Source organism: Cyberlindnera jadinii, assembly GCF_001661405.1.
Source record: "Cyberlindnera jadinii NRRL Y-1542 unplaced genomic scaffold CYBJAscaffold_7, whole genome shotgun sequence".
Classification (NCBI taxonomy): domain Eukaryota; kingdom Fungi; phylum Ascomycota; class Saccharomycetes; order Phaffomycetales; family Wickerhamomycetaceae; genus Williopsis; species Williopsis jadinii.
The window spans coordinates 116553-133021 of NW_017963658.1; the positions used below are offsets into that span (position 1 = coordinate 116553).

Sequence of the window (16469 nt, forward strand, 5' to 3'; positions counted from 1 at the left end):
GACAACGACAACTACGGTTCCAGAAACAATGACAACGACTACTGAGCTGATGAAATGTGCATGATCTGTGATCTGTCTTATATACATGAAGAAAAGAGATAACAATTGACCTTTTTCTGTTCACATCTTCTGAACCCCATACAATCGTAGATCGCTGGATCTGTAAAAGTGATTCTGGAGAGAGCTAAACCGGGAATTTGAGAGAATTAGCTAGATCTGAAATTCCAGATACTTGTGCGCATGTTCCCCTGGTTACGTGTTGTTTATGCTTTCACGGCTTTAAGCTTTCCAGTTGCCATAACTACGCATAGATCTGAAAAAGCACACCCAGACACCCACAACAAGAAGAAACCCGTTCGCATATGTACCTTGATGTCTTGGCTATGTAAGATTGTGTAGATTTATCATGCGTTGGAGCTCAATGAAATGTACTCTTCGGGGTTCAACTTATAGTCCTCGAGTTATATCGACGTCACAATATATGTTTTACCACCAATAACTTTTGTGTGGTATGTTCCTTTGCCCAGGGTGTGCTAATTGAAACTTATAGATAATGACAATAAAATAATTCTCGAAACAATATAATATAGACAATATAAGAGGAAAGGTTGGTTCATAAGAATCAAAAAGGTGGAGCTATAACCGTTCAAGGAGTCCCTTTTAGACCATTGTAGAGAACACCCGAATATCCACGATTCATAATTCAAGTTGTTTCAGTACAACAGAAGGAGTGTAATAGCTGTAAAGTGTAACAGTAGTTTATGGTTGATTTAATTCGGTAACAAATCCGGAAATCGAGTAGACGGTCAGCTATCACATAAGCCAATGATTGCTCACACTCTTCACAGCGATCATTGGAATCAGCAGACAAAGAGGTGAGGCATGAGAAACGATATCAAATCATTTGCTGAGCATGGTGGGTAGCTTACTCAGTCTCAGATTCATAATCAAAGTCAGGTTGTTCAACCTCGTGGACTTCTACATTCTTCTGTAGATCTTTTAGGCACCCATCATGATGAAGATCGACCTGGTCATATGAATACAATCTGAATGTGTCCAGCAATGGTGAATCCAGGACTGTCAGAGATTTCAATTTGGCACACCCAATTATCTTCAACTGTTTTAGCTTCCGGTACTGACTGACAATGAAGTGCTCGCCTAATGTCACACCAGTGATACTCAGAGATTTGAGATTAGGTGCTTCCACCTCTATCTGAGATATATCCCTACCACGGGATCTTTCTATCTCGTAGAAATCGAACTCAAATTCCCTTTCAACATCTAGTATCTCCAAATTTGGGAAATAGCAGTCAATAATGGTGACGACATCGGTGAAACAGAGCTTTACTTCAAGCTTCGTCAAATTTGAGAACTTCAAGTTTTTTAAGGAAACTCCTAGAACGTCTCCATCAGCTCCCCAGTCTTCAAATATGGATAACGTTTTCAAATGCTTGTAACGCTTGAGTTTATCAAACGGATAATACTGTGGGGAATTCTTAATTCTTAACCTTTCAATATTTGGTGCATCTGGATAGACGTAATCTGTCAAATCAGCCCTCTCGTTCGTATAAAAGGATGTTGAAAAAGTGAAGCTTTTCAAATGATTGAATTGGGACGATTCTAATTCCCTACAGTTCGATTCATCACCGGAGAATGTAAGATTTTCAACATCTGAGTTGAACTTCCACCAATTTGTATTCTCACAGACCAGGGTTTTCACAGATTTAGCCAATGTTTTAAAACGTTCATCTGTAGGGCCTCTTGTATCTATGATAATCAATTTCTCCAAAGAAGGAAATTTTATGTCTTCCCAAAGTGCAAACCGGGTATTGTAGATTTGAAGCACCAATAATTTTGGAGCATTGATTGAAGAGATAGAATGCGAGTCTCTCTCATCACTGGAGAGGTTCAGTTCTATATGTTCGACATTTGGAAGTTTCAAATTAGAGACAGTACTTGCACTTGTACATTCTGTGGAGAAACGAAGAAACTCTGCTGCTTCAAAGTTCATATCTTGTAGTGTAAACTGGTCTATGTATACGCCTACTTGAACTTTTTTGAATGACTTATTGGAAATACCTGACCATTCACGCATATCTTTGATCGACGCTAAGCGCATTTCTTCAATTGTGGTGTTCCCGTAATCAATTGAGGAGTTAATAGTTTTGAACTTTCCTCTCACGAATAACGTTTTAAGTTTTGGCAGTTTCCATCTCGAAGAAATGTTTGAGCTCTCGCACTGATTTAGAGTCATCTTTATTAATAATGGTAAGTTGAGATTTGATGGGATGAAGGAGATCTTCTTCAATGTGAGTTCCTCCAGCTTAGGGAACTGAAGGATGGAACGGTGGAGATAATCAAGACTATTCCTGAAGTCTAAAGAACGAACATCAAGGTAGCAAACTGTATCCATCGAAGCATTCTTCCTTTCCAGGAAACTGAAATCATCACGGTATATTGTAAAGTCATCTATAGTAGGGATACAATACTTCTTACAGATGTTCAGATCTTTAATTTGCACTAGCTCATCACTTCCAATATCATCTGCTAAGATAACAAGACACACAAAGGACTTGAGTCTGAAACTTTTGTTATTCAGTTCTTCTAAGGTACATCTTTTAGTGAGATTTGGAAACATCTTACATAAGATGGCATCTTTCTTATCAGTTAACGACTCCTCCGAGTCCTCTGACTCGCCAGCTTTGACGTCTAATACAAGTACACCCTCTCCAAGCCTCTCCTTGAAGTAGTCAATGGAAAAGAGACTATCTATATCCTGAGCATCAAGATACAGAACTATAAGTTCTAAAACCTCCACAGGAAGTCGATGGAGCATCGTCACTTGTCAATTATTACTAATCTTCAACTAGAATGAAGTCCATAGCTCTATGTTCCTAGATGAAGTTCAATATTGAGACATAACACTACAGGCAGGCATTAACCCGGACACCACCGGCTAGAGGGTTTTTTGTCGCGGGCTTACTGATCAGTGTGGAGCCGTCACAGTTGGTGCATCAACTACTCTATGGTCATATTCCCAGTATTGAACAAGTGATGTATTAAGAGTGATATTATGATTACTTAATGGTTAATGATGATATTATAGTAGATTTTTCTCAAGAATTATGATATTTATTATGGGCAGGTTGGATTGTTGTTGCATATTAATTTTACTGATGTTAAATTGAAATAGTTTTTTTTTTGAAATAAATTAAATGCTTTTGAATGATTAATTAACGAGATTCTGGTTCTTTTTGAGTATTTCGTAATAATTATCAATATTAATGAATCATTATATGAATATAAAAGCTTTGATTGATATAAAAAGGCAGAGTTTTCATATTAAACCCGAACATCAAGGTTGATAACCCACTGTAGGTATTGAACTTTTAATCTTCCACGATATGTGGGACAAGCATATTATATGTGCTTATCCATTTGTTCGTCTCAACGGCCTCGCCGACTAATGAGAATTCGCTCCCAAGGATCTGTACATCTGCCAATAGTGTGTATGTTTCGAATTTTATTGATCAAAATTGTAAATATCCTCAATTCTATGGTAATGATATGATCTGGGGCTCGAGCCTTTTCTGGGTGTCACCTTTCTCAAGCACCCTATACCCGGAGAGTACATTGAAGATTCTTGGTTGAGCTCTTCTCTATTACGAATGGCTTTATTTTTCTAATTTATAGAGCTTAATATGTATGATTGGTGGAAGTTCCTTTACCATTTTGAATAATCAGACACCCTTCTATAAACTAGGCCAAATAAGTACGGTGAGTATCTTTAACCAATTGATATCTTATGAAAATTTCCCCACATTCTCATAAATATAACCCCAAGTTGAAAAGCCTACCACCATGCTCTACCAACTAACAGAGAATTGTCTGCTAAAGGAAAACGATCAATGTATCTCTGTAGCTTGAAGTCACATTCCTTCAATGTTGATAATTTTTAATCTATTAATGATGTTCATTCTTCGACAAACCTAATCTGCATAATACTTTCTTCTTATGCTGTGCTATAGCTCCAGGTAGTTCATATCTATGGAAGCCAGACAAGCTTCTAATGTATGTTACAACAACAATAACATTATTATTAAATAGATTAGTTCTCTTATTACTGTGATCTTTTGTTGTTGCTTAAGTGCAATACCTTCACAGATATCAATCATATGAGAGAATCCCTTTTTGCACATCCCTGTTAACTTATCAAATAAACAGAGTGGAAGTGCTGTAATGAAACCACTAATCTTTGGGCTTCAATGGGTTCTTGAGTTTCTGAAGTATTGATTTCATTTTCTTACCGAAACGGGAAGAGCTGTTTGACGAATCTCCCCATAAACTGTTCAAACATCCGTCATGATTGAGGCTAACTTTGTGTGATGAGTACAATTCAAACGTCTCAAGGAGCGGACATTCTTCAACAGTCAGTGTTTTCAATTGGGAACACTTGATAATTGTCAATGATCTCAGATTAGGATATTGACTAACAACAAAATCGTCAACCAAAGATATACCACTGATGTATAGCGATCTAAGTTTTGGTGCTTCCATCTCCACGAGAGAAAGATCTCTATCACGTGGAATACGATCCACGTGATAGTGCTCCCTTTCAATTTCAACCTTTGTCAACTTTGGAAAATAGCAATCAGTGATAATGACAACGTCTGTTGAGCAAAGCTTTATCTTCAGTTTCACCAAATTTGAGAATTTTAAAGATTTGAAATGAAAGTCCGGAGGATATGTATTTGCTTCCCAGTCTTGAAAGATAGAGATGGTCTTCAAATTATCATAACGTCCCAGATTATCGATAACATGGTGTACCGAGGAGTTCCTAATCTCAAAAGCCTCAAGACCGGGGGCATCAGGACAAATCAACTGTTTCCATCCTCCGTCACCTTGCGGGTTTGATGGTAAAAGGGTAAAGCTTTTCAGTTCAGAGAAATGGAACAGTTCTAACTCTCGACACTGTGATTCAGAACCACAGAATTCAAGTTTCTCAATATGGGGACAGAATTTCCACCAACTAGTGTACTCAGCTCTTACCCTTTTCACTCCCTTAAGAAAAGTGTTCGATGCTTCAGTGAGAGGATCCCCTGTTTCTTCGAAGTGAACAGTTTTTAAAGAAGGAATATTGATGCCTTTTAAAAGACCAACTGTTTTCCCACCGAGCTCCAAGAATACCAATCTTGGTGCATTAATTGAAAAGATAAAATTCAAAGAGTTTTCACTCCCTGTAAGTTTCACTTCCATAGTTTCTGCATTCGGGAGATCAAGGTTGGAGATAGTGATAGAATCAGAGTGAATGACGAGACTTTGTAATGATTCAAGTTTCATATGATGCAAAATGAAGTTCTTTTTGAGGTTACGAACATCGAGATTCCTCAAAGACTTATTGGATATTCTTGACCATTCATTCATATCTTCAATTTCATCCAAATCAAGATATTTCATTGTCGTAGTCTCATAGTCAATGGATGAGTTAATAGAGCGAAATTTCCCTCTCACAAAGAGTGTTCGAAGATTTGGCAGTTTCCATCTTGAAGAAACATCGGAACTCTCACATCTAAAGAGTGTCAGATTTGTCAAGAGTGGGAAATCAAGCCTTGATGGTATGAAGGAAAGATCTCTAAGCTCCAAATGAGTCAGTTTGGGAAACTGCAACTGGGAGGTATCAAGGTTACCCCTAAAGCTGACACAATCCACTGAAGGACAACAAATGGTGTCCATTGAAGCAGTTTTCTTCCTCAAGAAATTGAACGTATCAGGGTGTATAGTACATTTTTTCACACCGGCGAAGTAGTACTTCTTACAGATGTGTCGATCCTGGTGCTCAATCATCTCAGCACCGTTAAAGCTGTCACTCAGGATGACGAGACAAATATAGGTTTCAATCATGGGAATATTATCTGTAAACTCTTCTGAAGTACACCTTTTCGTAAGATTTGGGAATATTTCAGGAAGTTTTGGGGGCCTCAAGAATACCGGTAGCTCAGGTTTTCCAGCACCGCATTCAACAACAAGGACCCTACTTTGCAACATTCCCTTAAAGCATTCAATGGAAAGCAGGTTATCAATGTCTTGAACATCAAGATATGGGACAATCTGTTCCACAATCTCTATGGGGAGGTGTTGCAACATTGTCTTATCCTCAGGTTATCAAAGCACTGAGCTTAGACAATGAGCTATAACTTCAACAGCCAGGTGGCCAACGCTCTTTCGAATCTGGGAATGTCAGGCTCGAAGCTTATATAATAAGGACACTTTTATGTCTGTGATGGTTATACCAATAGCAACGAGGCGAAGACTGCAGAACATACAGTCACGATGTTCGGCTGCGCCTGCTGAGCCACTCACCGTCAAAGTACACTTTTTTGCCTCTTTCCCCCCCGTTAAACAAACTGTTTCCTTTTTTAAAGGAAAAGATATGGAAATCTAGACCGAAAAAATCTGATGTAGTGTATTGAGATATGTATGGTATAGCTTTTTTTAACTTGATCTCGGACGAGGCTTAACTACTTCTTCGTCACGCTTTTATCTAGTCAATATATATATATAGGCATAGCATGATTTGATATGAAACAATGGCCCAAACAGGAAATACCTGGACTCCAATGAATCAAGAACTAAGGCTGTTACGAGAAAACCATCTTTACCATTTTAATATTGACAGCTTTTTGTACAAAGAAACCATAACCGACGACATATATTTCAACGTATCATCATAACTACGGAAAGAACACAGAATGGTGGTACAAGAGCACCGCTTAATGTATATAGGAGCTATGGATGGGTCCCCCAGTGATTCATTTGGTAAGCTTACAGTTTTACCATCCTCACGATGGAAAAGAGCATCTATGGCTCACAACAACGGGAGACTAGAATGGACTGAAACTAAACCAAGTCATCATTACCACGGTTAGTAATGCTAATGGTGAATAGCCCATGAAGGACACCACATATAACGCATCGTACACTCGTTAGCTAATCAGTCATATTCACATCCTTTCTGAAGTAGCATATACAAGGATTATCTCAACAATATCAATAAAGACATCACCATAAACGTGATAGTGTACACTAAGCCACATCTGGGCTATTAGATGTATAGTGATTATGTGTATCGTAACCTTAAGCTATGTAAGTCAAAACTCTCTGCACGCATCAAAACGGTTGCATATCACACAAAGGTTTATTCACTATGGAAACAATAGCAGATAAACATGATGAAGTGCATGATGACACGCATGAAGTAAACTAAAAATTGACAATCTTCCAGTACACAAAGAGACGGATTGTATGGCGAACAGCTATATCCCCAGTACAATTTAACTCAAACTCGTGCATTCTGCCTTTATGCAGAGTGAGTTGCATATTTCACAAAACCCCAGTTACCATCAAGATAACCCGTTTAGATGGAAAGTCCACAAACACAGTGCTTTGAATATTTAATCAGCTCTGAATCCTCAAAAATTGTTCTTCAACTCTTTCCACTCTTTCCCACAAATCTCCAAAGATGGGAACAACGGCTGATGGCCTTGTTGGAGTCTGTCCACCTCCTTCAAGGTTATCACCTTGACACGTCTTAGGGTGTACTGTCTAGCACAGCAACAAAGCTGGGAATACATGAAGACTCTTGAGCAGTGGCAAAACAAAGTGAGTTTGGTCAACTTGCTTTGTATGGTCACTGCTTTGGCTGATTGTCTTTTACCAGATCACTGATTTACAACAGGATGTATAAGGTACAAGGTCTACAGATAGTGAGGGCTTTGCTAACTGAGCATTTTGGACAGAGGTTTGGTGCTTTTGGGATGCTATCGTCTTGAGGTTTCAGACAACATGTGATACAAAAGTACAGTTGGGCTACTCTCTGATTTCGGGTTATGATACGGCATTATCATTGGAAGTTCAGTTAACCATACGAGATCTGTTCAGGTTGAAGGTTGTCTCAGGGAAGTCTGTCCAGCTTTCGTTAGACGACCTCAGTCTGAACTCGAGTGTGGTTGCCATGACTGCTGTCGGTGATGGAAGATGGCTTCGAAGAAGTGCTGAAGATGAAGTCTTGGGTAACGACATCGAGTCTGTCAGAAGTTGTCGACTACGAGATTGTCAATCACATGAGATTGTTCAGGATGGAGGTTGTCTCAGGAAAGTCTGTCCAGCTTTCTTTAGATGAGCTCAATCTGAATTCAAGTGTGGTTGATATGACTGTTGGTGATGGAAGATGAAGTCTTCGGTAGCTACAGCGAGTCCATCAGATTTCGACTGCGAGATTGACAGTCACACAAGATCGTCCAGGATGAAGGTTGTCTGAAGGAAGTCTGTCCAACTTTCGGTAGATGACTTCAGTCTGGACTCAAGTGTGGTTGTCATTCCTCCTGTTGATAATCGAAGGCTGAACTCAAAGATGGCACTATTGACTACTGAAGTGGCTGGAGTTAGACAGTTAGATATTGTCCGTATATATCAACCCGAGCCATCCTGGAGGGATTACGTACAGATGCAGTTGTGCGGTATCCACTGGGATTGGCTCACCATTTGTAGTTGTAGACTACCACCAGCTCTACCATACTGTTCAGGTAGTTGCCGACAATTTAGTGAGCAGCTCTGTGGCCTGAGACCTCAACCTTGGAGATCTCAAGGCTCGGACTTCTTCACTGTTGTCTATAACTATCTAAACAGGCATGGTAGAAGAGGTGAAACTGAAGAAGAGGGAAGTACGTTCATTTGGATACAACATGGTAGGAGCAACACACATACATTGAGTGCACACCACTCAATGGCTGTTGATGATGGTGACGGTTGTTGAGCAGAATCATTGAGTGTGTTTAACGACCCTCTGTGTGGTGTAGCTGTTTCAGATTTCTATATCTGATAACTGACATAGTAAGTTTCCAAAGACAATTATGGAGCGATAACATAGCACCATGGAATATCCAGTAGATGTCATTTGAAGCCCAGTTTTGATGGTAGAGGTTCTACTAGTACTGTACCGGGTATATATTAATTGTAGGCAGTGCAGAGAGATTCACATACCTGGCGAGTATCCAAGCAACATATATGATTCAATGGATTTTGGAGAGGGGATGTGGTGGCATAAATGTATCTGTAACCCCAGGTAGTAGTATAGATAAATTGTGTTCCTATAGGAAGTATATGGAGGTGCTCTGGCCAATGACAGATGAGGGGCTATTCGAATAGTAATCATCTCTCACCAATTGGGAAACGGAGTTGTTATCTTCCATTTGCGCTTCATTGAGGTAAAGAAAGTCCAATTGTATCGTCTAATTGAGTCTTTGCACCAAGGACACAAGTACAATTTGTAATTCCCTGTTCTTTATTCCATGTAAATCGATTTCATGTTGAAAGAGGTTGTCCAAAAATGTAGGTATAGAATATTGAGAGAACCTGTGGGTCATTGTTTTATAAATGTAACGCTCCTATTGAAATAGATGAATTGTGAGACAGAATCATAATCATGATAAAGGGTGATCTTGTTGTCTGTGTTGTAACAACTGAAAACATAGGGAGACACGCTTAAATGTTCCAGCAATGGACAATTCTTTATGATCACATTTCTTATACCTTGGTTTCCGGTTATCACTAGCTCACTTAAATTAGGGAATTTTGTTATTTGGAAAGTTTGGCCTAGCTCAAGACCCTGGATAGTTAGCTTCTTCAACATTGGGGCCTCCATCTTGAATCGAGAAAGAGGTGGCTGATAGTTGGTGACAGTTGCAATTCCTTGAAACTGGATCGTCAGCAGTAGAGGAAATTCACAACCAACAATACTGACACTCTGTGGATATGCAGGGTGACAAATCAATGTTTTGAGTGAAGGAAGATATAAATCTTCCAAATTTATATTGGGCAGTCTGTTTAGGCTCATTGAACCTTTAACTTGTAGGATACTGATCTTCTTCAGGTGGGTAAAGGTGTTTAGAGTTGACAAGAAGTCAAGGTTTGACATTCCCACGAGCTCAAGACATTCTAATTTTGGAGCATGAGGCAAGGAAGAGTGGAACGCAGATAAATAACCCCATTCTGGCTCTATTCTCAAGGTCTTCAAAGAAGGGAATTCATACTGCCAATGCGATTGTGTGTTGGGTTGAGCACCCAGAATAGTCAAATTCTCAACTTTTGGAGTGTATTTCCACCAATCACATGATGTGGCCCATAATGACAAGATACCATTCATAAATTCAAAGCCAGTATTAGATTTTGGGCCTGTAGAATGTGTCACAATAGCTGTCACCAAGGCAGGCGTATTGATATCCTCCCATTGTGAGAAATTTGCCCACATTGCCTCCAATACTTCCAGCTTTGGTGCGTCAATCGAGGATAATACGACATTTACAGGATCACGGGCCATGGTGCTCTCTATGCGGAGAATTTCAAGACTCGGAGAACACATTTGAGATATTTGTAGGTCTTTTGATTTGAGCTTCAACTGTTTCAACAGTTCCACACGAATGTTTTCAATTATCACATCATCGAAATCTGCATCAATGACACGAATGGAACTGTTGTAAAAGTTGCACCACTCATGCATATCAGAAATACCTGATAGAACCAGAGTTGATATCGTGGTAGTGCCATAATCAAGGGAGTCATTAATTGTTTTGAAGCATCCCTCAACAGATAGCTTCTTAAGCTTAGGCAAACTCCATCTCGCGGACACATCAACGCTCTCACATCTCACAAGAGCCAGTGAGTTCAAGCAAGGAAAGTCAAGATGCTGTGGTGAAAAGGACACCTTCTCCAGAGACAACGTCCTCAAAACAGGGAATTTGACATTTGAAGGGTACATAACGTCGTGAAGCCTAATATCTGAAACACTTGAGAAACAGTACCCATCAGTCGACGTGGACCTGTACTTTAACCTTCCCAAAACTTCATTATCTATAATACAACTCTCTGCACACTTGTCTATGAAGTGATAGTACTTCTTGGGAGACACTATGTCTTGGACACCGGTTCCTCTCAAGCTCTGTGTTCTACCACTCACAATCACAACGTACAAGAACTTCTTAAACTCGGAGAAGTGTCCGATAAGCATATCACTCAGCTTACGCCTTTGTACAATGTTTGGGAAGACATTACTGAAGATGATGTAGCTGGGATCGTTATCACACTCTATTAATAGAATTCTGTCTCGAAGCCTAGCTCTCACCTGCTTGATTGATAGAAGATTATTCACATCAACACCATCCAGATGCTCCAGGATCAGCTGGCTCACCTCGAGGGGCAAATGGTGGAGCATTGTATCACAGTGTATCCACCCAGGGTGACTTTGTCTGGTGGCAAAGCCATCATTCGGCAGATTAAGTGAAACATATATGGGTCACTAGAAATGCATCGAGACGCAAGGTTATGTACAGATAGGCACGTGATCTTACATCAGGACACCCATTAACCCGAACACCAATGGTTAAACGTAATTGTATCGACAAACATCCGGACATAAACTATGCTTCTCGGTTCCTTGGACCTGCAACGTTATCAACAGCTTTTGCAGCTTATGGCGCAGATCTACGTATGTACATCGTGGAAATGTGTCACTAGAAAGGGGTAATTATATCGATTGGTGGTTGAATAATACAGGGACCACGTCTGTTATGTATGGTCCCTAATGAAGTTGACACCTTCGTTGATGAAGTCTTCTTTCGAATCAATGAGGCCTCTAGGAAGAGAGCCGTCATGGTAGACGTTGATCTTGTTATTGGTGTTATAGTAGCTGTACCCATAGGGAGCTATTTGTAAGGTTTTAACACGGGAAACATTCTCTAGGATGACGCTTTTCAAATCCTGGCATCCAGTTACTATGAGCTGAGTCAATTCCGGGAAGTTCGTTACTTCAACAACTTCATGTGATCTGAGATCCTGAATAACAAGCCTCTGTAGTATCGGTGCCTCCATCTGGATTTTGAATGCTCTCACCACGTCACTTCGGATGGTTTCACTTCCTGAAAGCTCAAGAGTTTCAAGCTTCGGAAACACACAGTCTATGATTGTGACAGACTGTGAACATGCCAGTTGACACACCAGCTTATTCAATTGCGGAAGGTTCACTTTCTCAAAATCAATAGGAGGTTTGTCCATCTTTGGCCCATTGTACTGCCTGAGAATGGCAAGGGACTCCAACTCTATAAAAGCACCGAGAGTGCTCAAAAAATCATAGGTTGATAAATTGACAAGTTCGATATGCTTTAAAGACGGGGCATTTGGTAAGCTGAAAGACTTAAAGGCATCAGTGCAGTCCGGAGGTGGCGAGACTCGTAGAGTTTTCAACAGAGGAAACGTGTACCAGTACCATTGTGTATTTGCTTTATCACCAAAAACCTCCATATGCTTCACATTTGGGGTATATTTCCACCAATCACAGGATGTGACCCTTAAATTCTCAACATTTGTCAAAAAGTCAGAGGCCACATCCGAGTCTGGACCAGCAGAATCAACAATAGTAGCATTGGTTAAAGACGGAGTATTGATATCTTCCCATCTTGAGAAGTTCCCGCAAGTGCATTTGAAGTGAGTGAGTTTTGGAGCTTGAATGGAGGTTAAAACGTCCTCTCCGAAATCATACCTCTTGTACCGTTCAAAGGTGAATTGCTCAAGCTCAGGAACATTCAAAAGAGAGACCTGTAACGTATATGATCTCAGCTTGAGTCGTTTCAGCGATTCAAAACGAATATTGTGCAATTCAATTCGAACAAATCCAGCATTGATAGACTTAATAGATTTATTGCAGATATTTGACCAACTTTCTAAATCACTGATACTGTGCAATTCCAATTTAGTTATTGTAGTGTTTCTGTAATCTATAGAATCATTGATTGTCCTGAAGTTACCATGGACATACAATTTATTAAGGGACGGCAGATTCCATCTTGACGATTCATCAATACTCTCACAGTAGATTAGAGACAAGGATAACAATCCAGGAAAGTTGAGACTCTCCGGCAAAAAGCTGGTTCTCTCCAACGTCAGGCTCTTCAATGCAGGGAACTGGAAAGCTGTCGATGGATACGATATACTTTTAACAGTCATAGCAGTAACATTGGAGAAACAGTATTGATGAGTTGAGGTGTCTTTGTAGCCCAAAGACTTCAATGTTGTGCGGTCAAAGATGACTCCCATAATGGGCTTATCTGTGAAGTAATAGAACAGCTTTGGACCTCCCTTTTGGAGCTGAACAAGAGTACTTAATCCCTTCAAGTTACGGATATCACCAGCTAAGATAACAACGTATGCAAAGTTTTTGAACTTTTCAAAGTTCTCCTTCACCATGTCACTCCACTTACACCTTTGTACAATTGCTGGAAACGTCTCACTGGGTTGATCTTCGATCTGGAATCGCAACCCATGGTCAGCTTCCACCAATAGAATTATGTCCCGTAACTTTTCCTTGATCTGTCTGATTGATAGGAGGCTATTCACATCAGCACCAGCTAGGTACTGGAGGATCTGTTGGTTGACCTCGACAGGTAACCGGTGGAGCATTGTACTACGGTATTGTGCCTATTCAGAGTGAATTGGTATGGTGGCAAACTCATCATTCGACAGATAAAGTGCAACATCTATGGGTCACTGGGAATGCAGCGAGGCGCAAGGCTTTATACTGTTAATCACGTGACCTGAGGCGACACAACATATTTTGGCTTCTAACGGTGATCAAATATCGAAGTGCAACCCCTGTGAATAGCATCAATTGGTTCTATAGGCAGTGGTTGTAGTATAGATTCACCATCTTGTCCAATTGACAGTAAATACCCAAGTTCGGCGATCCCACTAGTGCACCTGTTTTAGTTCTTCACAAGCACAGTGTTTAAAAACGGGAATAAGTGGACGTAATCTCTAAACACGGACATCCAGCGACAACATTGGACTTATTCAAACAGCAGAGAACCCCGAGACTCAGCCAATTGGTACTAGGGACATACCCTTTTCGTGCTATATGTTCCTTTAAGTCCGCTACGGGGCTCTTCCTCTCCTGCAGCATTGCATGCAGGTATTACTAATTCTCAGATTTACCCATCATCAAATGTTGAATTATGTGTGTTTTGAGCATTGGACTCGAGGAACGTGTATGTACGTAGAGGCAAGATACCTTCGCATTAATAATGCGAACATTTGTAATCCAGAGGCAAATATAAATTGACCCAGAGCTTCTACTTTTTTGTAGCATAGCCAGCAATCCCACCATCACGCAAAAAGATGTCCTTCAAACAGATAGTGTACCAGATCCATACGAGATTACAGTCGATCTACCCAGTTGAGAAGAGAAGCAAGGCTCTTGCCTTCGCCTTTGTTGCTATTGGTGTTGCAATGGACAACCTAAACGTGGCTGGCTCTATGGCCACGATGTATTCCACTCTAGAGCACTTCCATTCAACGACGACAACGGTCTCATGGGTTCTTTCTGCTTATGCCCTTACTCTTGGTGCATTCATCATGCTTGGGGGCAAATTAACAGATATCCTGGGACCAGACGTCGTGTTTATATCCTCACTGTTCATAACTGGTCTCTTCGCCCTTATATGTGCTGGAATTGAGAACCAGATCATTGTGCTGATTGTTTTTAGAGCACTTCAGGGAATCACAGCGTCGTTTACAATTCCAAGTGGATTTGCCATTGCAGGTAACTATTTTGAGGCCAAATCACTGGGGAATGCCCTTGTCGTCCTGATGGCTGCTTACACTTCAGTTCTTGGTTTTGGTTTCGTAATTGGTGGTGCCTTCAGCGTTTCAAGTATTGGATATAAGGGGATTTACTACTTGACGTTTGCACTCTCTGTCTTGATCTCAATGATTTTATACATCATTCATGTCCCTATTGCCAAACCTCAGGCTCACAAGGATACAAAGTTAAAGTACCTGGACTTTGGAGGCAGTGCACTTTTCGTCATTGGAATATTGTTAATCACGCTTGGGTTGACTGAAGGTGGTGATTCATGGAAAAAGCCAAGTGCTTACATTCCTTTACCAGTTGGAGTTCTGGTGCTGGTTGGTGCATTTGTATTTGAGCTCGTCATAATTCAAAATCGCAAGGACAGAGTGGATTCAAGAGCTGATGCAAAGGGTCAAGATTCATATCTCTATAAAGTTCACATGTTGATTCCCCGTGAGATGATGTTTCTTCCAAATTTCTTCCCCTTTGTGATATGTACACTTCTGGCCTTCATCTATTTCATCATGATGGTCTCTGGTCTTACACAGTACCATCAATACGTCGAGGGGGACTCTCCATTGATCACAGGTGTTAAGATACTCCCGCTGTCCATTGGGCTTTGTCTCCTTGCCATACTGAACTTGGAGACGTTATTCTATCGAATTGGAATGAAAGCTGTCTTGATTTTCTCACAAGTGGTTGCCGTCTTTATGCTGTTGTGGATGTCTCGACAAAGATATGACTCTCTTCATGGATATTGGGTCTATGAACTCGTCCCACTGTTTCTATTCGGGGCAGCTATAAACATATACTACTCCATCTATATCAATGCAATGCTGAGACGTACACCAGTTCACTTGCAAGGTGTCACCAGTGGGTTTTTACAAACCATTGGACAAGTTGGTATATGTATTGGAAATGCATTGACTGCCACAGTACTGGGAGAGATCGAGATTGCCACAACGTCAGATGAAAGGGAACGGATGCAATCAAAGATTGATAATATCTTTTACATCACGTTGGCGTGTTCTGCAGCAGCAACCATAACTCTTTTCTTCATCAGTGATCAAAAGAGTGCGGATGGTGCGCCATCGGATGAATCTGTGGAAGAAGTCCAAGCTAGTTGTGATTCGAAAGAATTGCAGGTATGAATCTTATAGCATCAGTTCAGGGAATTGAGCTTTGAACTGCTGGTTTGACGTGGCATTCCAATGTCTACTCTGCTTAGCGAAACTCATTATAACTTGATCGTCTTGTTTAACCAAGCACCCGGTAGCAGGTTCATCGTCAACCATAAAGCTTTGCAATGCCTTCAGGATAGTAGAAACGTTCCAGGCAGGGTTCCAGGACTCAGGATGGAAGTCTGACATAGACAGACAGATCCTCTGGCCAGGCACAAACCGACCACTTGGGGTAATCATCCGTATAGTTGGAGGTTGGAAGGGATACTCCCTGGGGAAGACAACGGTTCCATGGTACTGCCCATCGGCGTAAGGTGTATCTTGAGGACCTGTGATCACGTAGTGCCATTCGAGGATGTTTGATTCAGCTGGCTTAGCGACAATCAGTGGAACAGGCTGTTCCAGAAGCTTCTTGTACTCCTTTTTGAGTCTGACAGTGGCAGCTTTCGACATGACCTGAAGACTCTGACGTGGGTATTAATTGGTTGCGTATGCAATGTTGAACGGTCTCACGGTGCTTCGGGACGTTATGTATATATAGATTATATAAGCACATATGTACTCATTACATAAGCACCAGATTACATAAGTATACACACATATATTACATAAGC

The 16469-nt window shown here is 40.7% G+C and overlaps 6 protein-coding genes across 6 annotated transcripts; 1 reads left to right on the top strand and 5 right to left on the bottom strand.

Annotated features, from left to right (window-relative positions):
* Positions 1-523: 523 nt before the first annotated feature.
* CYBJADRAFT_167829 (uncharacterized protein) lies at positions 524-2855 on the bottom strand (the record flags this gene model as incomplete). The annotated part of the gene is made up of 1 exon (XM_020215091.1): positions 524-2855. A coding segment is annotated over exon 1 (1907 nt), but the record flags the coding sequence as incomplete, so codon positions are not given.
* Positions 2856-3817: 962 nt separating this feature from the next.
* On the bottom strand, positions 3818-6405 carry CYBJADRAFT_167830 (uncharacterized protein). Its single transcript, XM_020215092.1, has one exon. The coding sequence runs from the start codon at positions 6142-6144 to the stop codon at positions 4249-4251; it is 1896 nt and encodes a 631-aa protein (XP_020070269.1). The 5' UTR covers positions 6145-6405; the 3' UTR covers positions 3818-4248.
* A 2909-nt stretch (positions 6406-9314) lies between these two features.
* CYBJADRAFT_91045 (uncharacterized protein) lies at positions 9315-11366 on the bottom strand. Its single transcript, XM_020218005.1, has one exon. The coding sequence runs from the start codon at positions 11264-11266 to the stop codon at positions 9419-9421; it is 1848 nt and encodes a 615-aa protein (XP_020070270.1). The 5' UTR covers positions 11267-11366; the 3' UTR covers positions 9315-9418.
* Positions 11367-11486: 120 nt separating this feature from the next.
* Positions 11487-13566, bottom strand: CYBJADRAFT_167832 (uncharacterized protein). The gene has a single exon (XM_020215093.1). The coding sequence runs from the start codon at positions 13504-13506 to the stop codon at positions 11620-11622; it is 1887 nt and encodes a 628-aa protein (XP_020070271.1). The 5' UTR covers positions 13507-13566; the 3' UTR covers positions 11487-11619.
* Positions 13567-14220: 654 nt separating this feature from the next.
* On the top strand, positions 14221-15825 carry CYBJADRAFT_162622 (MFS general substrate transporter; the record flags this gene model as incomplete). The annotated part of the gene is made up of 1 exon (XM_020213702.1): positions 14221-15825. One exon carries the CDS (start codon positions 14221-14223, stop codon positions 15823-15825), a length of 1605 nt encoding a protein of 534 aa, XP_020070272.1.
* A 73-nt stretch (positions 15826-15898) lies between these two features.
* CYBJADRAFT_173234 (ubiquitin-conjugating enzyme E2) lies at positions 15899-16308 on the bottom strand (the record flags this gene model as incomplete). Its single annotated transcript, XM_020216441.1, has 2 exons — positions 15899-15917; positions 15944-16308. 2 exons carry the CDS (start codon positions 16306-16308, stop codon positions 15899-15901), a joined length of 384 nt encoding a protein of 127 aa, XP_020070273.1.
* Between the last annotated feature and the right edge of the window lie 161 nt (positions 16309-16469).

Excerpts from the sequence above, each read along its gene's own strand:
- CYBJADRAFT_91045 (XM_020218005.1), bottom strand. The coding sequence starts at position 11,266 with ATGCTCCACCATTTGCCCCTCGAGGTGAGCCAGCTGATCCTGGAGCAT.
- CYBJADRAFT_167832 (XM_020215093.1), bottom strand. The coding sequence starts at position 13,506 with ATGCTCCACCGGTTACCTGTCGAGGTCAACCAACAGATCCTCCAGTAC.
- CYBJADRAFT_167830 (XM_020215092.1), bottom strand. The coding sequence starts at position 6,144 with ATGTTGCAACACCTCCCCATAGAGATTGTGGAACAGATTGTCCCATAT.